Source organism: Punica granatum, chromosome 4 (genome assembly GCF_007655135.1).
Source record: "Punica granatum isolate Tunisia-2019 chromosome 4, ASM765513v2, whole genome shotgun sequence".
Lineage (NCBI taxonomy): Eukaryota > Viridiplantae > Streptophyta > Magnoliopsida > Myrtales > Lythraceae > Punica > Punica granatum.
In genome coordinates, this window is record NC_045130.1 from 34,734,056 (window position 1) to 34,753,734 (window position 19,679).

A 19,679-nucleotide genomic window follows, 5' to 3' on the forward strand; every position below is an offset into this window, starting at 1 on the left:
ATATTTTTCGGTGTATAATTTTTTTATATATTTTTTACTTTACTCTTTGATTTACATCTCTTTTTGCTGGTTGATAGGACGTGTCACTAGCCATTTCAAAATAAATAAAAGATTAATTATATATATGAGTACTAGGTATATGCCTCTTCCATTTTATACCAGCAACAATAAAGTGTCCAAGTTGTACACTGTTTACATTTCATTATTTTGGCGAGCATCAAGTATTATTCATATTAAAATTTTAATAGTGCCGCTATGTCATTTTAATTTGATAATTCTTTTGACATCTTGCACATGCAACGCGCATTCGTCTATACTAATAATATTATAAAAATCAATAAATAAAGAATCCAGGTTTTTTTAATTAAATTATTAAACACTACAATAAAATTCACTAACACTACTTTTTAAAGCGTCAGGAAAAGTTTGCCCAAATGAGCCTTTCTCAACGCCAAAAATAGAGTTGCCATTCCCAGGGATAAATGACATTTCTATGACGCGACATAGACTATATTTTTTTGGGTAAGAGCATAGACTATATTTAGGGAATATGTACTTTTTGTTTATCGACCGAGTTTAATTTTTATTTTCTAACAACTACTCTATTGAAAAAGTAGAATATACAGACATAAAAACTAGAATGTAATTCTTTTATAAGAATTATCAACCTATCAATTTAAAAAAAAAACGAATACATATGCATTTCTTACAAATTTTTATGTAAAGAAAAGAGTACCATATGGTTTTACTATATATATTTATAATTTAGGGTTGTACAGGTAATCTTCGATAAACGATTCCTATAAATTCATAAAATGTAGACATAATTTCCGAAATTTTTTATCTCAAATTGAAAATAAATAAATGATTAAATAAATAGCATCACTTTTCCAGGAAATTAATTTACTCTGAAATTTCTATAACTGAGGTCGAAACGTGACCCTAGAGTAGTACTTTCGATAAATATTCTCCAAAAATCTAAATCAGTATTTGCAACATGCAGAAAGTAAATAGTCAAAACAAAATGCAAATCTTCTAAATGGCATTGCCTCAGACACAGTATGAGGATCGAACGATCATTATCTTTTAGTTTTAGGGTATGAGTATATATTGCAGTACTCAATCTCTTTATTATTATTATTTTTCATTTTATATACGTCATTAATTAGTTTGGCGTTTGATATTAATATTCGCTATTGATTCTCTTTCATTTTTGGCAGTAGCAAATAGAACCATCGTCCAAAAAAATAAAATCAATATATTATTAACATTTAACCAGAAACATCAGTAAGAAGTAACCAAATACAAATCGAACAGGCTGAATATGCTCCACATAACATCAACCCCTAATGAGTACTCGAGCGTGCAATCAGTAAGCCAGTCGCACTTGTTGCCCTCCCAACAAGTATGTGATCACGATCGCCTTGCTTTTCAGTTAGTTCATATGCTAATCAAAGAATCAGATGGATTTCAAGTGAACAACATGCATTTTTAATTTTCTAGCTCTATTTTTCTAGTCAAAAGTCAATTAGATATCAGAACTGCATGCATCATGTCATTCCTAGAGCATATATCATTACTATTGTACCAAGGATTACATCAACCGGGAAAGTGAATGCCAAGTTCAGGTCAAAACAAGATAATGTTCTGCGCCGACATAGCAATTCCATCGATGATCCATATAGATACATAGCAGCCCAACACAAGTCCAAACAATATAGCCAGCTCTCATACCTGATCATTCGACCAACCCTCGATCTCTTATATGTAGTGCTAGCTTCTCCCCAAGCAAAATGAAGAGAGAGCTTCCTTTTGTGGAAACTCATCCCTAAAGAAAGGGCTTCACTTTCCTTTTACTTTGGTTAGCATATGCTGGTCCGACCTACAGCACTCTGATCTTGGTCTAGAAAATATATATCATAGAGGCATGGACATATGCACATGATGACTTGGTGGAGTTGTAGGAACCGAAACTGCCAAGATGTGAAATCTTTATGAGGTGATGATGAAGGATTGCTGGAAGTACCCTTTTTTTTAGTACTTTTCCAGGATCCACGTTCAATATTATGAAACAGATCGAGATCATTCTATTTTTAAGGCCTCCTTGGTCAGACGATCTCTGGCTATGACGTTGCAATGGTTATGGTTGTTGGGTGTTTTGGAATGAGGGAATCATGTCTTGTAGTAGGCCATGGTCGGGAAATTGGAACTCCGAATCTTGACGGGCTTCAAGCTTTCTGTGGAACATGGAGCTGACTGGGTCATGAACTTGAGGCTCGTGGGGGGTACTTGCGAATAATTGATCACCCATGAAATACTCATGGGTGAAGATATTATGTCCAAAAGACGATAATGGTGGTGGCATGAGAAATGTAGGTGGTAACATCCCAATGGTAGCATTGGCTCGGAGGGCCGCCGGGGACAAGTGGTTGTGCCGGCCTTCGTATGTTGTGATCACCACCGACGGGTCCTGGAATGACCTCTCAACCCGCTTCTTGACTGTGCATTTCTGACTGGTGCATCTATAATAGCTCCTGCGCATCACGGTAATAAAGCCTTGTCATGGAAAAATGATAAGATATATTTTGAGATGGCCGAGCGTTTTTCTCTACTTGTTCTCATAGGCGTATATATGAAAGTAGCAGAAATGCCCATACATCACTTAATGTGTCATCATGTGTGTGCCATGAAACTTACGCAGTCATGCACGATACATGATTGTCAAAAGAACTGTCCTAATCCCTATCACAGTCATGGATAAGAGAATTACTATCAACAAATTAATTAATTGAGGAGTATGCTGGACAGCTTGTTATGATGGTGAAATTGAAGATTGCGATAGATGCCAAATCGAAAAGATAGCCAGATAGTCATGAGCATGCATGCCCAAAACCTTTGAATTATAACTTCATTTGTTATACATCTTCACAAAAATATTCAATCATATATACAGTATCATGGTAGTATCCTATATATATTTTTCCATGAATTGATAGAGCTCGGGATTAAGTGTGCCGTTGCAATTCTTTCGATAAAACTTTTTAGATGGTTATTATCAAAAACTTCACTAGATGATGTTGATGATTTAGCAGAAGAATGACCAGGGATTACCATTTTTTTTCGAGAAACATATATCCAAGTTGATCTCTATGAAGATTTGTAAAGCAAAGATCACATTCATGCAAGCTAGAAAATGCAATGTCTTCTGCAAATTCAATGTGTCGAAAATTTTCAAATGCAGATCGTGTTCATTTTGTCAAAAAATTGGTGGCACTGGGCACATGTATAGAGCAATGACATGCATGTGGGAAGAAAATTGAATGAAGAAGGTTGTATGGGACCTTGGATGAGGACTGTTTTTGACCGCTTTTTGTCCATATTTTCTCCATCTGTATCCATCTTCAAGATTCTCAATATCGCTCTTGGTCAAGAAAGCGAATCTTGGCTCCTTTGGCCGCTTCTCTTTCTTTTTGTTTGCCTTCTCATCCCTGTTGAACCAGTAACACAGACAAAACAAACATCATTACTGAAAGGAATATGATCGATTCATAAAATGCATCAGCTTCTCTATCTAGTAGGCCATCTGTATTTTTCGTAATCCGGCTTCTCCTCTGATTGTCAAACTTAACCAATTACAGCATTAACATTGTGAAAGAGATAGCTTATGGTCTAGTGCCGTTAAGTACTAGAATGAAAAAGAAGAGTGTGCGCTAAACATTAGGGTTTTGTGGTCAACAATCTCACAGCAAAAAGAGGTTAAAAATGTAAGGCACCAGCTGAAATTGCTTGAGCAACGTAGTCATGTCACATAAAATCCTCCCACATACGGCAAGCATGGTTTTTTTTTTTCGAAACCGAACTTTTCCCCCAAAATCAAGCTCGATTTCCTTTGATTATCAGAAATTACGCTTTTTCTTTTTCAGTTACAAGAAATTAGCTTTGATTTGTGTCCTCTACATAACACAATTGCAAAATCAGTTAACGATCATCTCATAAGGAAGTTTTATAGCACAATTAAGATTATCTAGAAAATCGTAAATATGAAATCCTATAGCAAGTTTTTTAGAAAAAACCTACACTTTTTTAGTAAGCTTCTCCTGAGCTTCATGATCATCTCCACATCCCTCTTGTTGGTTCTTACCGCTGGTCTCTTTCTTGCCCTTATCGACATCTTCCTCGGTCATGGTAGCCTCATTCGAAGATGAAGCTGAGATCGAAGAATTCGGACTCACCGGATGGCTCTCACTCGTTTCCCCAGCTGCACCTTTGCCCAAACTGGAACTGCCAGCAACGGTGACGTGATCTTGTTGATCAATTGACGCACTGATCACATCAGAAGGCGAGCAAGCAGATGCATCAAACCCTCCTCCTAAATACCCGGCGAAGCTCATGTAGGAGGCACCACCACCACTACCACCACCACCACCACCACCAAAGTAGTCTTGATGCCCGACGCTGATATTACACATGGAGGAACCCTGGTTATCATCGAAGAAGAAAGGAAAACTTGGGCCGAAGTTGGGATCACAGCGGCCGGGGTTTGTGCTCTTTCCATCGGACATGGTGGAGGAGAGGATGGCCAAAGGAGAATTGAATCTAAGGGAGATGAAGAGTGAAAAGGAGGGAGACAATCACTCTAAAAAGCTGGTCGATCTAAAAGGGAGAGCTATGGCTTTAGCAACTAATGTGTGTGTGATTTGTCTCAACTATTCTTCCTCAGCTTGTTCCTGTGGTGAGGAAATGATTTCATCATGTCGAGGGCTGTTTTAGACTTTCTAGCTCTATGAAAGAGCGAGAGTGTATTATTGTCTGTTTGAAAAGCTTATTCGATATACGTACTGACAGTGACTGCACTGAACATCTCAACCGTCGAAAGAGCATCATAGACATGTACTCATTAATAAAAGTATGCACTCAAAATCACAATGGAGAAAATGCTCGATCATATTACGATATTTAATATAATGGAAATTTTAATAAAAAAAAATTTTGTGACTAACTTCAGTTTGTGTGTATGTACGTGTATACATATTCTATAGACGGCGTGCCTTATGCACTTTCTTATTGATGTAACGCTAAGGATTGAAATTAGACGGGGCTATATTCTCTTTTCTTAAATTGATGCATGATGTAATTGTTACCTTTTGCTTATTGTCAATAACTACATTGCCATTATATGAAAGTTTATATCTTTTTTCCATTTATTATGGCCTAATATAAGAATATCGAAAGTTAAATAAAAAGGTAAAGCAGTTTCACTAAGTAAGATGAACGTCCTATATTCTCATAATTTCGAGTTGGCAACTTGTAAATAAAGTCCCCGTGATACATTAAATATTTTATGTACAATGACATTATACAATGTGGATGAAGCTTCACAGCAACCGAGTCAAATGGCATCATTAAAATTAGTAAGAAAACCACGTCAAGGGTTGGAAAACAAGGAACATAATAAATTAATTATTCCTACTATTTCCCACAAATTTCAACTAATTGTAAAATATTACTTTGTCAGTGATAACTTCTCCTAATAAATTGATTAATTAACCCTTCATCGAGTACATGAGTTGAAAAATCCAAACAATTTAGACCGATTTATTCAAAAACAGCAATTACGAAGATCAGAATTATCATCGCCGCCGCTGTGCCTAAGAAGGGGAAAGTGGGCCAATGGAATTCCAACTTTGCGGCTGTGCTTGGCTTCTTACTGCTATATACTTGTCGGGCCACGGACGAGCTCACACGTGTCGCCGGTTGTGCACCGTCATTTGACCGTTAGTTGAAACGTGCGAGCTTGTCTTAGTATAACAAAACAGTCCTCCACTCGCTTTGTTCCTCTTTACGGACCGGTGTACACGCCTAGCTGATTTGACCCCCACGTCAACCTCCGCCGTTAACTCCCCTAATATCGGTAGCAATTATTGGTGGCGTGCTTCATTGGTTGAGGGTCCGCGGCGCTATCGCGGTGAGACGAGTAATCCCGATTGTTGTGTGTCGATGCTGACCGCGGATCTAATTTTATGACATTGATGGTGAGAGTATTCAGTTTCGATATTTTGGTCGCACATGATACATCATATATTGTTAAATGAAAAAAAAAATTGATTAATTACAAGAATAATTCACGTACTTAATATGAGAATACCAATCGAAATCCAAGATCTAATAACTATATGTCGACGGCAGATATAGTTCTATACAATTATTTCTCGATTCGGGCTTGCCTATGGGTCAAGAGTCGTATCATATACGATGGGAGAAACTCCTACCGCAGAATAAAACGATGGTTACCTTTCTTGCAGTAAGCATTGAATTGATCAGATCAATCCGGGACTTAAATTGTGTTTGTTTGAATTTTAATTTTTTGTACTTAATAAAATAATAGAATATTTTCTCCGATTTCGGTTCGATTTATTATTAATTATTGCTTACTGTATATTGCTACTACTTTTTGATGCTGCATTGCATGCGTGAGCATGTGAAGTCCAGACCTCGGGATCCGAGTGAAGAAAAAACTGCAAGAATGCTCCATTGACCATAGTTGCAACCAAAGATCCCTCATGACTTTCCGGAGAACGTCTCGATGATGTCGGAGCTTTATGACTCATCCATCTGACCACCGCAAACTCAAGCTCCGGCGTCAAGATCAATGGCTAACCAGCTAGCAAAAATTGTTTTTCGGCGACAAGATCAACGGCTCATCACCTTACTACAAGACTAGAAAATGCAAAATTAAAGATATATATATATATATATATAAATCCCACCGTTGAGAATCGAACCTAGAATCTCTTGATTTCGAGTCGATATCCTCTGCTACTGTACTAAGACCTCTTTCGTTTTTATTTGATTTCGGAGAATGTCTAGGATCATTTAAAACTAATGTTATTTATTTTTCTTTAAAACAATTAGACAAGTTTCCGATAATTATATGGAGGCTACTGCAACATAATAATACTCTAGTTAATAACTAGTGAAAGATAAATAACAGTAATTTGAAGTGACTTATATATTCTTGTTCCGTTACCTAATTTGCTTCTTCTTCTTTTTTTTTTTAATAAAAGAGGCTAATCGTTCGTTAGAGGAGCAGCTGATATCTAACCTTTGTCATAGATCCCTACTTGAGAGAACTCCACCAGGGACGTCAGTTTGCTCTTGAATTATCGGATACGATAGGATGTGATAATAACTTCCTTTTGTAAAGCACTGCCTTGTTCTTCGCACATAGTCCAAATTAAAGTTTGATATTATTATGGCATGAACATAAACATATTTGTCCAAAAATAGTAATAATGGGCAATACATACATAGGTATACATTTGTATATACATACATACATGCATATATATATATATACATACACGTTGTCCATGTGTGGATGCGTAAGTGTTGAGCAATGTCATTGTTGAGAGTTCAGTCAACGTCGGGCAGGTTGTTAGGTTTGATGATGGGAAACATGAAATTGATTGATCAAGGATGGATTCTTGATGGTAATTTATCAGAATCACTCGATTCATCAACAACGATAACTAATTATTTGATTCGTTTCACTGCCCTTCTCATATATATCATTTTTTCCTCTCTTCTTCTAGACATCACCGTCTATCACACAATCTAGAGGAATTCCTGTGTGGTCTTTTCTCACTCCACGCCGATTCCGATCGATTCACAAATGGCTAGCTAAAGTAATTGTGTGGTCTTTTCTCACTCCACGCCGATGCCGCTTGGTTCACGAATGGCTAGCTAAAGTAGTGGAGGGATGATTATGATTAATCCAGGTCACGACCGTAATGCATTTCTTCAAGGATAATGATCTGATTGATTTTTCCTGATCATCATACATATATACACATAAATATATATATGCGAAATGATGCTTAATTTGAATTTGTTATTGTTATTTTAAAAAAAAATCATTTTGGGCCTTCAATCATCATGACCGTAAAATGAGAAATCTCATACAGTTGGAAGAGTAGTCAACTTTCTTGCCCGCCTAACATATTAGGCACAAGGAGATGACACTATCGTATGTATACATTTATTCAAGATGACCACGACGGATCTCTATTGCATATAATTTTTTTTCGGTAGATTCTATTGAACATAATTAAATCCGGTGAATCTCCATGGAAGTTGGATGAAATATAAACTTCAATTAAGGAAGGTATTTGATTTTCATTCATCTTACGCGACAAACGAGGATAAAAAATAACATATTATGCTTGCATCTTTTAATCATGGAAGATGGAGGCCATTGGTTCGGACGAGGCTCGACCACGGCATTTAGATCTTCCCACATTCGCAGGATTTGAGCACATGTATATATAATCGATCATAGATCAAATTAGACAATATGGACTAATTCTAGGATAGTTTCGTATATATGGTATGGGGTGGTAAATTAGTTGATTTTGTTCATTTCAGTCAAGCATCGATATGTCATCGTCCCAAAGTATATATCATTAGTAAAGACTTCGGTCTAGCTAGATCCAGTGTTCACGAAAAACTGTGTAGGATCCTATTCAGATCACTTTCATTTCGCTGGAATATAACACATCAATCGCAATCATTGAGTTGCTTCGGTTGCTAAAGGGAGAAAGAAATTAGTCGAGTCTAGAATCGAGAACCAATTAAACCAAACTTGTCAAAGAAGAGATTGAGCTTCCATCGAAAGCATCATGAACCTATGAATGTTGCGAGAATCGGCACCAGTCCTCCCGCGATGCATCTATGATTCATCGTGGAATTCACTAGGATAGAGCTAGGGTTTGGGAGGGTAAATATGTTGTTGATATTTATATATGCAGGATATGTTTTATATATGTAGGATAAGAAGTCATCATGACCTATATTATATATATATATATATATATATATACGGATCTTTTTTTTCATTTTTTGTGCTGACTAATTATGTCGCCATGCTAATGCGATATTTTATATTGAAAAGTGTGATAATTTTATTCAAATGTGTAATGTTTTGAAAATTCATCTTTATATTGACCCCTGTTATCGAAATACTATGCATTTAAATAAAAGTAATAGACTTTTCGACATGAAATATCACATTATCACGATGATAACTAGTCATCATATAAAATCCCTATATGTGTAGAGTTGGTGGGCTTATTTATATATACGACAGTGAGATGACAATGTAATTGGTTTTTAGATCAAATCATGGGCTTGAAGTCTTCTTGAATGTCCTTTCATGTGGGCCCATCTCTCGATGGACTTGCATCAAATCCTTGTGGAAAAATCATTGTAGTCCAACTGGTATAAGGCATTAGTGATAATCATGGAAAATAAATAAATGAACAGATTGGTGGAGGAAAGAATTTGGGTAATATTGCATTGACATGGATGATTTAGATCATCATGACTAGCTAGATTCTCTGTAAGTGTAGAAAAGGAAGAAACAAGGAAAATGTTCAAATATGGGTATCAACTTTAAATAGGTGGACTATATTTGTCCTTGTCTTATTTTGTATGTTGGAATATAGAACACACAAGTACTTTGAACGTAAATTTGTTAGGTATAAGCCAACTTTTGACTCGTACCCGGCAGCAAAAGGTGCGTCGATGTTCTTGTATAGAATCGTCTAATCTAGACGATAATCAGTTGATCGAAAACATGTGTATTCTCATAACTTATGACAAGATTTCCCATAAGGTTAAATGTAGATCAAATTACATGACAAGTATGCTAGACACTTTTGATGGTGTTTTTTTACTTATCAGATTCGACGGTTGCTAAAAGTACGAGATAGACACTTAAAGTCTCATTATTCGACACGATAACGTATACATATGTATCGCGAATATTGTGGACCCATCAATAATTTGTTTCATGGAAGTGGAGCGCCCGACATTCATGCATTGGTCTCATTTTTCGATTTTATCTCTTTCCGCTTACTTGTTAAGGTAAGAATCAATCTTCCTGTTCTGCTTCATCTTTTTGGCAAAAGGGCACATGTTGTTGGTCGTTAGTTAGCCCAAACAATCATGATTGCAAGGAATATACATAGCCATGCCAACTAATCATATTGACCAGAAGTTCAGTCACTAGTCGTCCAAGAAAGTTTTAATTCCAACAGTACGTATGTGCCGATTCCGCATAGTCAAATCCACACTAGGGTTAACTTATACCTAACAAATGGAAGATGTTCAATTTAGCTTGCGTTGGGTTTAAATCACGGTTTTAGTTGGCTTAACTATGTGTAAGTCCGACCGTAGTGCTATTTTTTAAAATCTTTTCACCTATGTATATTATTTTGTACTTAGCATATGAGGTTTCAACTAATTCAAGTTCGTATTAAAGTTGACTTACTAAGAAATAAAACTCTATCAGGTTGTTTTCCTCCATTCAAAATATTAGATGAGCAGTTGATTGTGTTGCTGTAATTTGATGAGCATTTCCTCGATGGGTGTCCTTTGGAGTGATATATACAATCCTTATTCTTTCGATCTGCGCCACTCGATAACCAAAAGTCCTATGAGCTTCTATCTAATCTAAGTTCAAGCTAGATTAGTCCATCAATAAGTAAAATTCTTTCAATCACAAAATTTTTCCATTCACAAGATCCGAACTCAAACTCTTACTGAAGAAAAGGAGGTGCCAAACCACCTGAACTAACCATCGTTGTTTTAAATACAACCCTTGTTACTTCCGACCAAGAGGGCAAAGAAAAAGGATTTGATTAGGCCCAGATCAAATAAGTGCCATGGACAGGGCAATTGAGGCCCGATCTGGAGCCAGCCCAGGATCAGGCCCATATCCGTCTAGCTTTGTCGATACGGGTCGGGTCGGTTGTAGAGCCCGAGCCCGGGATCAGGGAATGAACTTCACCCGCGAAAAAGCCACTGGCAGAGCAAACGGAGGCTGAGCAGGTGAGGCACAGAGCTACTGAGGAGGAAGAAGAAGATGCTGAACCTCAATTGCGGAGCTATGGCTGTTGCTCACAGGCCGTTGCTGAGGCCTCTGTGCTTTGCTTCGACCAGCACTAACACGGAGCAGCTGAGGACGGAGCTCGATCATCTCCACGCGGAGGCACAGAGCACCAGATCGAAAGGTAGGCACTCTCTCCTTCTCAATTTCTGCTGTGGAGAGTACCGGCGCAGCCGCAGATTGAGAACTCTGATCTGGCCGTTCAAGCTCTTAATATAACTTGCAGAATTGGTTTGGCTTCTTTTACCTGCAGAAGCCGTGGACTCTGCGGTCTCTTTGCTCCGTCTAATGGCTTTGACATTGAGAATTGTGCTTTCTGAATTATTCTGTAGTTCCGATTTCTGGTGCATTAATTATTCCGGCAAAATTGAGCTTCAAAACCTTCACTAGCTCTCTCTCTCTCTCTCTCTATATATATATATATATATATATATATATTTATATTTATATGGTCTGGTCTTGTGATTGTATTTTTTATGTGCATTTTGGTTTCCATCCAGCGAACAGTGCAAGACTGCGGCTCTTACGGCTATCTGAGGCAGCAGAGAATCTCTGTCGACAGGCAGCTCTAAGCGTTCGGAAGGGAAAGGAGAATGATGCGAGGGAGTTGCTTTTCCAGAAGAAAAAGATAATGAAGGCCCTGGAGAAGTCTAAGTGTCGAATCGAATTGCTTGATGAGCTCTACGTGAAACTAAATGAGGTAGAGCTTGCTGGTTCTTAACAATTGGCTCTTCTATATTTCATCGAGACGGTCTCATGAACCTTATTAGTTTAGTCATTGCGGAGTTGATGCCTTGCGCGATGCTGCTCATGAAATATATGGCAGCTTGTCGACCAACTTGTTCTGGAGAATGTTTTATTTGAGTTCCGAGTTGTCATCTAACATGATTTCATACTCAAATCTCATCACAGTATGAATAACCTTCCATTTATCACCTTGTGATTGATTTGACATTTGTTCCTCTTCATATAAATACGTACTCTCCTACGCAGTCGTTGAGCCTCTTGTATGATAAATTGCCTGTTTCTGTTTCAGGCAATATCTATTAAAGAAACTCAGTTAATTGGAAATATTGCTGTAGATCTTGAAATCGTCAGGGAGAGTGATTCGGCTGCAGTTCATGTAGTGTCTCCAAAGGAAGAAGTCTCGGAAGTTCCACTGGGGACTGATACTGAGGGCGAGTATGGAGGTGATTCTGCTTTGAAGGAGAGTCGAGCAGACCTAAACATAGAAGAGGAGACAGAAGATTCAGAAGTATCTTTAGGTGTCAATGGCAACAGTAAAGATGATCTCTCCAACAGCTTGAGTGAATTTTCCTCTTATGAGGATTTCTTGGAATGGCTTGATGGTCAACTGAAGAAGATTGAAGGAGAACTGATTACCATTTTAAAAGTCTCAGCCTTGGCAATGGACAACTCAGAGAGCTCGGAAAAAATAAAGATCCAACAGATATTGGAATTTTTTGAGAGTATCAGGGGCACTCGAAAGAGGTAATTCAGGGTTTGCGCATTTGTTTTTCTGCTTTGCAATCTCATTTTGCTTGTGTGAAGTGCGTATTGCAAACTAAATATGCATCTTTTGCTTTTTCATCGCAGAATCTCAAGTATCATGCAGCAAAAGGTGGAGACAGGATAGTTTACAATAGGTAAGATGTTGCAGGATGATGTTATTGTCTACTGGTTGGGACATGAAAGCACTGTGATTAATATGAGGCATAGGCACGAAATTATTCATCGTCTTCTAAGTTTGAGCTGTTAGTTCCATCTGGCAAACCATTTCCTTGCTACTTATTATGTAACCAAGAGCTCATGTCCTGGTGAAAGGGATCAGGAACAAGTATTCATTTAACCATTGTTGGGTTGTTTCTTTAAAAACCTTGACAAGGGTTTTTTTTTTTTTCTTTCTTTTTTTTGGGGGTTGTCTTTAATGCCGTGAGACAGTACTGCTGCATGATGTTAGAGAGGGATAGCTTTTTATCCAATCAAAGAGCAAGTGAAGACGAGAGTGTGAGAGCTGCTTGAATAATGAAACTTAAGGGTTGTTAATGAGATAATTCACATCCTAACTGTTGTGGAAAATCATCACTTATATGGTTTCTTAGGTTTATGCCTTATGTTACTCATTGTATTTATTTGCTTCAGATAGCATCTACAGATGTCATATAAGCTTTCTAGGGCTTGGGCCATGAAGGGTTTTTGCCACTATTTGAAATTGTGAGGTTTCACTGCCGAAGCATGGTGCTGCTACAGACGGTTGCAAGCAGAAGGTCCTGAACTGCCTTATCTTAGTGCTTCATGGAACTCTCAGAACCGCAGCTATTTGCGGACAACGAAGCAAGCTTTTGATAGCTTTCCACAAAATTTTCCTGCTATGAGACTTTGTGTAGAAGTACAAGCGACAACCTCTCTTTATCTTTGCATATCTACGATACACATCCTCTGCAACAACATGTAAAACTACCTGCTTCCGTGAACAATCAAATGAGGAATGATTTTTTTTTCTTTTATCTGATTGAAAGAATGTGGAAACGAATACTTTGTATCCTCATAGGTACCAACCACCAACCTGTTCTCGGTTTCGGCAACACACCAAAAATATTATTCTATCTACCTATCCATCTACCTAGCCTGTACAAAATGATGAACATCCAGATATTCCATCATCCTCCCTATGTTCTGCAGTTTTACTTCAAATGGCTTCTGCTGGTCTACTTCTTCTGTAGTGCCAAGCCTAATTTTCTTTAGAAGAATTTGCAAAAGCTGCAGAGATCATTTATAGCCTAATCTTTTTCGTCCTTGTGATTGAGAGCACCTGCAGGGGAAGAGTTGCCTCGTCAACTTTTTGGGGTTCTTCAGTGAAGAGACTGGAGCTTGAGCCCTCACTGCTGGAAAATCTCGTGCCAATACTATGTTTTCACCAGAGTTAATCGCTATCCATCAGATCGGCGAGAGTAATTTTGCCATTTTTAGTATGGTCTAATAGATCGAATTGGTCACAGATCTGCATGATATCTTTCTGCGCTATCTTTCCCATCTCCTTTAGCTTGTATATAACAAATTCGGATTTGCTGCAGAAACAGGAACCAACAGTTACAACTACATCATTCTGAACGAGTGCAAAAATCTTAAACCAGGTGAGTGAAGAGATTGTAAGGGTCAGAATGGGCAATACATGCATTGATAAAAAACACCACAGGCGATGGAACCAAAAGGCATAACCTTCGTTATAGCTGTAAAAGCATTTTTATGATCTCATCATAATGTATCGCATCTGTGAAGTTTTGACAGCAGTTCACAGCTGCCCAATTCTGTTCAAGCCAGTGATATGAAAAGCAACATTTATGTTAATGGATTAATATGCCTTTTCTCCTCTCAATTAGAGGCTCTGGTATTTGAAGACAGCCTCCTCATTTGCTTGCTCTGCTTTTGTCTAGGCTAATGCCTGTGTTGGATTTGTATACTATTTCTGCTCACCTGAGCTAGAATTCTTGTAATTTGCAAGCTAAAATCGTTGGCACTGAATATGCTGTACTTCCACATGATACTGCTTTACGCTCCATCAATCCTAACATCGAGTTCCAACTTTATGATGATGTTGCTTGTCCCTAAGCTTCTCTACTCGGTTCTTTGGATCATTCAGTGTTTTGTTCATTAACTGATACTCCTTGCAACTCCAAACAATAACTTTACTCACGTCATCTAATATATCAAGAATATCCTCTTGAATATACTTGTCCCGATCTGGTGGTATCAGTCCCGGCGAGTTTTCCCCACTGGCAAAGAGTCAAAACATGCTTGCTCTGAAGTTCAAGAGATCCTTCTATTCCTCAGGTAAGAGAACTTCCTCATTTACTAACATCTCCTGCCTTTTTATTGATACTTTACTTTTTTTCATAGCTCATCCTGAGTATCCTTAATATCACTTCCAATATGCATTGTTCGTTGAAGGACCATCGATCAACCCACAGAAGCACAATTCGTCACAAATGAACTTAACTTGTCTTCCCAGGTATGGACATGTCAAAGCACCTCTACTACTGCTTAAAACCTGTTTCAGCTATTAGATCAATCTCATTGGTGAGTGTCATTCTTCTTTTGGCCCCAAATAATCTCGGTAGTGTTTGACATAAACTAGAGAAAGACTGAACTACATTCAGCAACGGAAGGGAACATCATCGACTCTACCGCCCTGCTTCCCTAACTCACCTTCTCCATGTTACTCTGTCTAGAACTGGTAGACCTGTAGTTTCCTATCGCATTCGGAAACTAGAAGACAGCCTTTGACAAAGTTTATAGTATACTTTTTGATATGCAACCTCTCCGCTTTTACCAGAGTCTAGAAAGGTAAAGAAACAGCAAGTACCTGATGGATCCGTCGTGATCGAGGTCTGCAGCAATTAGATCCCCCAGTGTCATCTTCTTCTGCAGAACCCACTTGGCAATCCTCCGGTTCCTCTTATCGATCCTGAGCTCCGTAAGGTACAGAAAAGCCCTAGCCACCGTCAGCGTGCTCACCAATAGCCAAATAATGGCAAATACCCTACCTTGAACAGTGGTGAAGGAGAAATCTCCGTACCCGACGGTTGTAACGGAAGTAACTGCCATGTAAAAGCTGTCGACCCAAGGCAAGCTCTCTAAGTAACGAATTGCTATCGTCCCTACAGCTATGCAACATACCGGGATCATGAGAGCAATGGCCACCTTTAATCGAATCCTCATCCTCCCCTTGGCTGCGTCTACCATGTAGGCCCGAACCATTGTGTTGAACCTGCTCTCATCCACAGTGCCCAGCATAACTGCCTCCTGCCTGTCGCAAATGTAGGTCACTAGCCCATTGAGGAGGATATCGACGAACCCGAACCCGATTATTATAAATGCACAGGTAAATAATTTTGTGAAAGTTGTATCGGGCACGATATCTCCATAACCAATCGTGCACAGGGTCACAACCGTGAAGTAGAGGGCGTCGACAGGCTTGTAGGTCTCGTGGCCCTTGAAGTTCCCACTCACTAGGAACACCACAACTCCGATGATCACATACAGAATCAGTCCGATGAAAGCCTGTCGGACGATGAACGGGTTGGACTTGCGGGCGGGCCTGGGATCCATGGGCCGGGAGATGGACTCCTTGGCATCAGTGAAAACAGCGGGGGATGAGTTGGAGCGGTGGGTGAGCCTCCTCCGCTCGTTGAGGTTGGCGATGAGGTTGACATAGGACCCGGAGCTAGGGTGAGAGGCGGCAGCCGTAGCAATAATCGGGATGATGACATCGCTGGTGGACAGGAGGTGGGCGGTGGACTGGCGGCCCCTTGGGGTTGGGAGGGGGAGGTCGAGGAAGCCCGATGGGAACTCCCGCTTGATGTGGGGCCTGCTGCTTCGGCTGGTGGACGGGCTGGAGAACCCCCCGGGGCTTCTCGACAGGAGAGGCTCGTCAATATCCATGGTGGGGAATCCGCATGCCCGGCGAGTTAACAGAGGAGTGAGTTTCTTTCTCCTCTTTCTCGTTCAGATTCCCAATTAGCTCCTTTTTTTTCTTTTTTTTTTTTTTGGATATAATAATAATGGAGTAAAGGGGAGGAAGTTACGAGCCAGCTGCTGGTCAAAATTTGCAGACGAGAAGTTCTTGTTCTGAGTTTCTTACTGACGACGACGATGAGAGGTAGTTGGCTTGGGTGGGGACCTACTTGTATGGGCAAAATCGTCCTTTTTAGTTCATTTTCAACCGCTCGCTCCTCTTCAGTTAAAATGCTGGTAGTTGCAAGCTTTCTTCACTTCCAGTTCCCGCCAGAAAGTCGGAACCCTACTCTGCTTTCCGGTCGCGCGATCGCACATCGAGCGGCTGGTGGAATACTGCACAGTTCCGCTCGGAACACTAATGGTGCATGATTAATCAACAATTACAGCCTTCTGGTCATCTTCTTCCTAGAGTTTCAGTCACAGGCTTCAACTGCTCAAACAACTGAGTTTCAACACGGGACACCGCTCCGTCTCCAGATCCCTAGCTCCCAGGAGAAACTGGCCATGTGAAACAAAACAATCTTCCAGTACCCTTCGATCCACCAATATGGGAGAAGGACCCTCTAGCCGTCCTCGCTTTTCCTTTTCCAGGTGCAAGGGAGACTGCTCCATTGCCATTAATTAAGCGATAGTTACTAGTCATGGAATGGTCCAGACACCGCTTGATCGTATTTATGGAGCGGTTTCCGTACAACCCTTTACCCGTGCTGCTGTTCGAACTACGTTTCATCCACTGCTTTGTAGGGAGCCCTTTCCGTTTGAAACAGTGATTTAATGGAGAAAGAGGAAACCTGTGTGTGTCTGCTTCTCTTTCACCCTGAACTAACATCATCGCTCAACTGTGTTCCACATACTATAACTTCATTTGATTTTTGAAAATGATGCTAAAAGTTCATCTTAAACTTCTACTATTGGTCGGGAATCGGGATAAATCCATACCATAGTACCGGAGCTTGACCCGGTTTAGTTCTTTCCTCTTATTTGACCCGGTCGACGAACTTGGTGTACCTTACACAATGAACATGAAATAATGATTCAAATAATCACAGCTCAAAGAAGAAGACGATAGCTTTCGTTAAATTATTTCTGTATGACCGTACTTATATTCTTTTATCTGGACATCAACAAATTTTGAAACTTGACGCGTGTATGTATTCTATTAAAATACGCTATACTTTGAAATTCTAATTAGATTTTGGTGGGCGGGTATACTTGGCTGGGCAAATCTTTTTCTTTTTCTCGTTATTATAACAACGAGGAGCTTGTTCTCTCATAAAAACTTCACAAGCACGTGGATTTAGGTAAAGTTCATATACAAGCACATGTGTGGATGCGCTTACCAAGGATTACGCTCGCAAGAGGGGATTCAAATCTACGACCTCGTGAATTATTCACAAAGTGTACGCTTATCATAATCACTTGCACTAACCCTTGGGGGTTAGGCAAATCTTTTTCTCTTTCCCAAAAAGAAGATACTGTCGATAATCTCTTGTCGTGCCATATAAGAAAGCATTGTTTATCTCCGAAATCATAGATCACCTTTGACTGATCTACACAGAGTGCTAACGGTTAATAACTCAGTACGGTCCAAAGAGTAGGTCGGAGAGAATTTATCATATATGTATATATGTATATATTATATTCCTAATGGATTTAAATACTTATTTTCGTATAACAAAATGATAATCGAACAGCTGAGATTAACTGTCAACATCAGGCAAAATAACGTCACTTATTTTGTAATGAAAAGTGTTAATGATCCAATAAAGCATAAATTTTGACCCATTTTTTTTATTTTGGCACAACCTTTGATTTTCTTATCAAATTAGGCATTTGTGTCATTTTCTATCCATTTTGTTAATATGACGGAAAACGGTGCCTACGTGACATCTGGTGTCACATCATGTCAGCAAAAATAATAAAAAATTTAAAGAACAAAAAAGAGAAAAATGTTTTGATCGGAAAAAGGGTGAGGGCCTTGAATAGACACCGCAACTCTAATTGGGGTCGTCAGTGACCTCAAAAAGCGTTGACGACCCCATTCGAGAGGTGGTGGTCAGGATTGAGACCTTATTCGCCAAAATCGAGAGAATCCCCAATGGTGGTGGCTGGAATCGAGGCCCTACTTGCCGAAATTGGGAAAACTCCCAATTTGAGGATTCTCCAAATTCCAACGGGTAGATCTTTGATACCGTCCACCACTCCCCTGATTAGGCTCGTCGGTGCCCACTGGGTTCATCGGCAACTCTAATCGGGGGGCGGTGGCCCACCCGTTCTCCAATCAATGAGTTTCTCTCTTTTCTTTTCTTCTTTAATTTTTTTTATTTTTTTTTATTTTTTATTGAAGTGGCATGATATCATTTACCGCATAGACACTGTTGTTCATCAAGTCAAATAAAATTGATGAAAAATGATACATATGCCTCGCATGATAAAAAAACTCAAAGTTTGTTCCTTTTTTGTCAAAAAAAATAAAATTCGTACCAAAAATTTTAAAAAAATTAAGGTTCATACTTTTTTGAATCGTGAATTCAAATCAAAATAAAAAACTTTCATCTTGAAAACGAGGTATAAACCCAACAATCATTGCCACGTCACTAAAATTTCGCACAGGCCAAGGAAGAAGAGACAAGAAGATGCTAAAAAAAAAAAAGGTTCTGTCTCGTACCTCACTCGAGTTAGAAACCCATCGATGGATTTCACGTGCCGAGCTTGACAGCCACTTGTCACTTTTGGGTTGGGGCCCACACGAGGCCCCGTTTGCATCATACGGTGGGCCCACTCGAACACAGTGGTTTAAGGATGATTACAGATGCTTAGCGGATGTCCATCAACATCAGGCAATTTAATTCATCAGCTGCTCCGTTCTAGAGAGTACATTTTGTCTTGACTATGACGAACCTCTTCTCTGATCCTATCAATGCCAGTGAAACAATATTAATACACATGGTCATGAAATGAATCAAATCAAATCAAATGATGAGTAGATTCAGTCACTCCACCTTCTAATTTTGATGACACGAAGGAACAAGGCATGTTATATACACATGGTTCGGTACCCTCCTATAACCATCTAATCGACCTCCTATCGTGCGACTCATGCTACGAAGAGTTGATCTGACATCCGCAAGAGACCATGACTGATCAACCAGGGGCCAATGCAGTTTCACAAGGTTTAATACGGAATGTGAATTATTTTAGTTAGCTGACCTAC

At 39.2% G+C, this 19,679-nt stretch overlaps 3 protein-coding genes and 1 long non-coding RNA gene across 5 annotated transcripts; 2 read left to right on the plus strand and 2 right to left on the minus strand.

Moving 5' to 3' along the window:
• Positions 1-1,495: 1,495 nt before the first annotated feature.
• Positions 1,496-4,748, minus strand: LOC116202324 (WRKY transcription factor 71-like). Its single transcript, XM_031533846.1, has 3 exons — positions 4,078-4,748; positions 3,342-3,488; positions 1,496-2,534 (listed from the first exon to the last, which is right to left on the minus strand). Exons 1-3 carry the CDS (start codon positions 4,560-4,562, stop codon positions 2,141-2,143), a joined length of 1,026 nt encoding a protein of 341 aa, XP_031389706.1. The 5' UTR covers positions 4,563-4,748; the 3' UTR covers positions 1,496-2,140.
• Positions 4,749-10,875: 6,127 nt separating this feature from the next.
• Positions 10,876-13,453, plus strand: LOC116203974. Its single transcript, XM_031535974.1, has 5 exons — positions 10,876-11,072; positions 11,449-11,648; positions 11,985-12,439; positions 12,545-12,594; positions 13,091-13,453. Exons 1-4 carry the CDS (start codon positions 10,925-10,927, stop codon positions 12,582-12,584), a joined length of 843 nt encoding a protein of 280 aa, XP_031391834.1. The 5' UTR covers positions 10,876-10,924; the 3' UTR covers positions 12,585-12,594; positions 13,091-13,453.
• LOC116203973 (two-pore potassium channel 3-like) lies at positions 13,414-16,572 on the minus strand. 2 transcript variants are annotated; one of them, XM_031535973.1, is made up of 3 exons: positions 15,525-16,562; positions 15,312-15,413; positions 13,414-14,016 (listed from the first exon to the last, which is right to left on the minus strand). In XM_031535973.1, the coding sequence occupies exons 1-3, from the start codon at positions 16,388-16,390 to the stop codon at positions 13,872-13,874; spliced, it is 1,113 nt and encodes a 370-aa protein (XP_031391833.1). In that variant the 5' UTR covers positions 16,391-16,562; the 3' UTR covers positions 13,414-13,871. The 2 variants fall into 2 exon arrangements, with proteins under 2 accessions (XP_031391833.1, XP_031391832.1); XM_031535972.1 differs by having other exon boundaries at positions 15,312-16,572.
• LOC116203975 lies at positions 16,123-17,360 on the plus strand. Its single transcript, XR_004156325.1, has 2 exons — positions 16,123-16,427; positions 16,561-17,360. It is a non-coding gene; the product is annotated as an uncharacterized LOC116203975 (long non-coding RNA).
• The last annotated feature ends 2,319 nt before the right edge of the window (positions 17,361-19,679 follow it).

Bases quoted from the DNA above. Each gene is read 5' to 3' on its own strand.
- LOC116202324 (XM_031533846.1), bottom strand. From the start codon at position 4,562: ATGTCCGATGGAAAGAGCACAAACCCCGGCCGCTGTGATCCCAACTTC. The intron at 3,489-4,077 runs GTAGGTTTTTTC...CTGGTTCAACAG, and splicing joins GAGAAGCTTACTAAAAAAGT to GGATGAGAAGGCAAACAAAA. The intron at 2,535-3,341 runs GTCCCATACAAC...CGTGATGCGCAG, and splicing joins AAAAACAGTCCTCATCCAAG to GAGCTATTATAGATGCACCA.
- LOC116203974 (XM_031535974.1), top strand. From the start codon at position 10,925: ATGCTGAACCTCAATTGCGGAGCTATGGCTGTTGCTCACAGGCCGTTG. The intron at 11,073-11,448 runs GTAGGCACTCTC...GTTTCCATCCAG, and splicing joins ACAGAGCACCAGATCGAAAG to CGAACAGTGCAAGACTGCGG. The intron at 12,440-12,544 runs GTAATTCAGGGT...TTTTCATCGCAG, and splicing joins ATCAGGGGCACTCGAAAGAG to AATCTCAAGTATCATGCAGC.
- LOC116203973 (XM_031535972.1), bottom strand. From the start codon at position 16,390: ATGGATATTGACGAGCCTCTCCTGTCGAGAAGCCCCGGGGGGTTCTCC. The intron at 14,017-15,311 runs GTACTTGCTGTT...CTGTTTCTGCAG, and splicing joins GATCACGACGGATCCATCAG to CAAATCCGAATTTGTTATAT.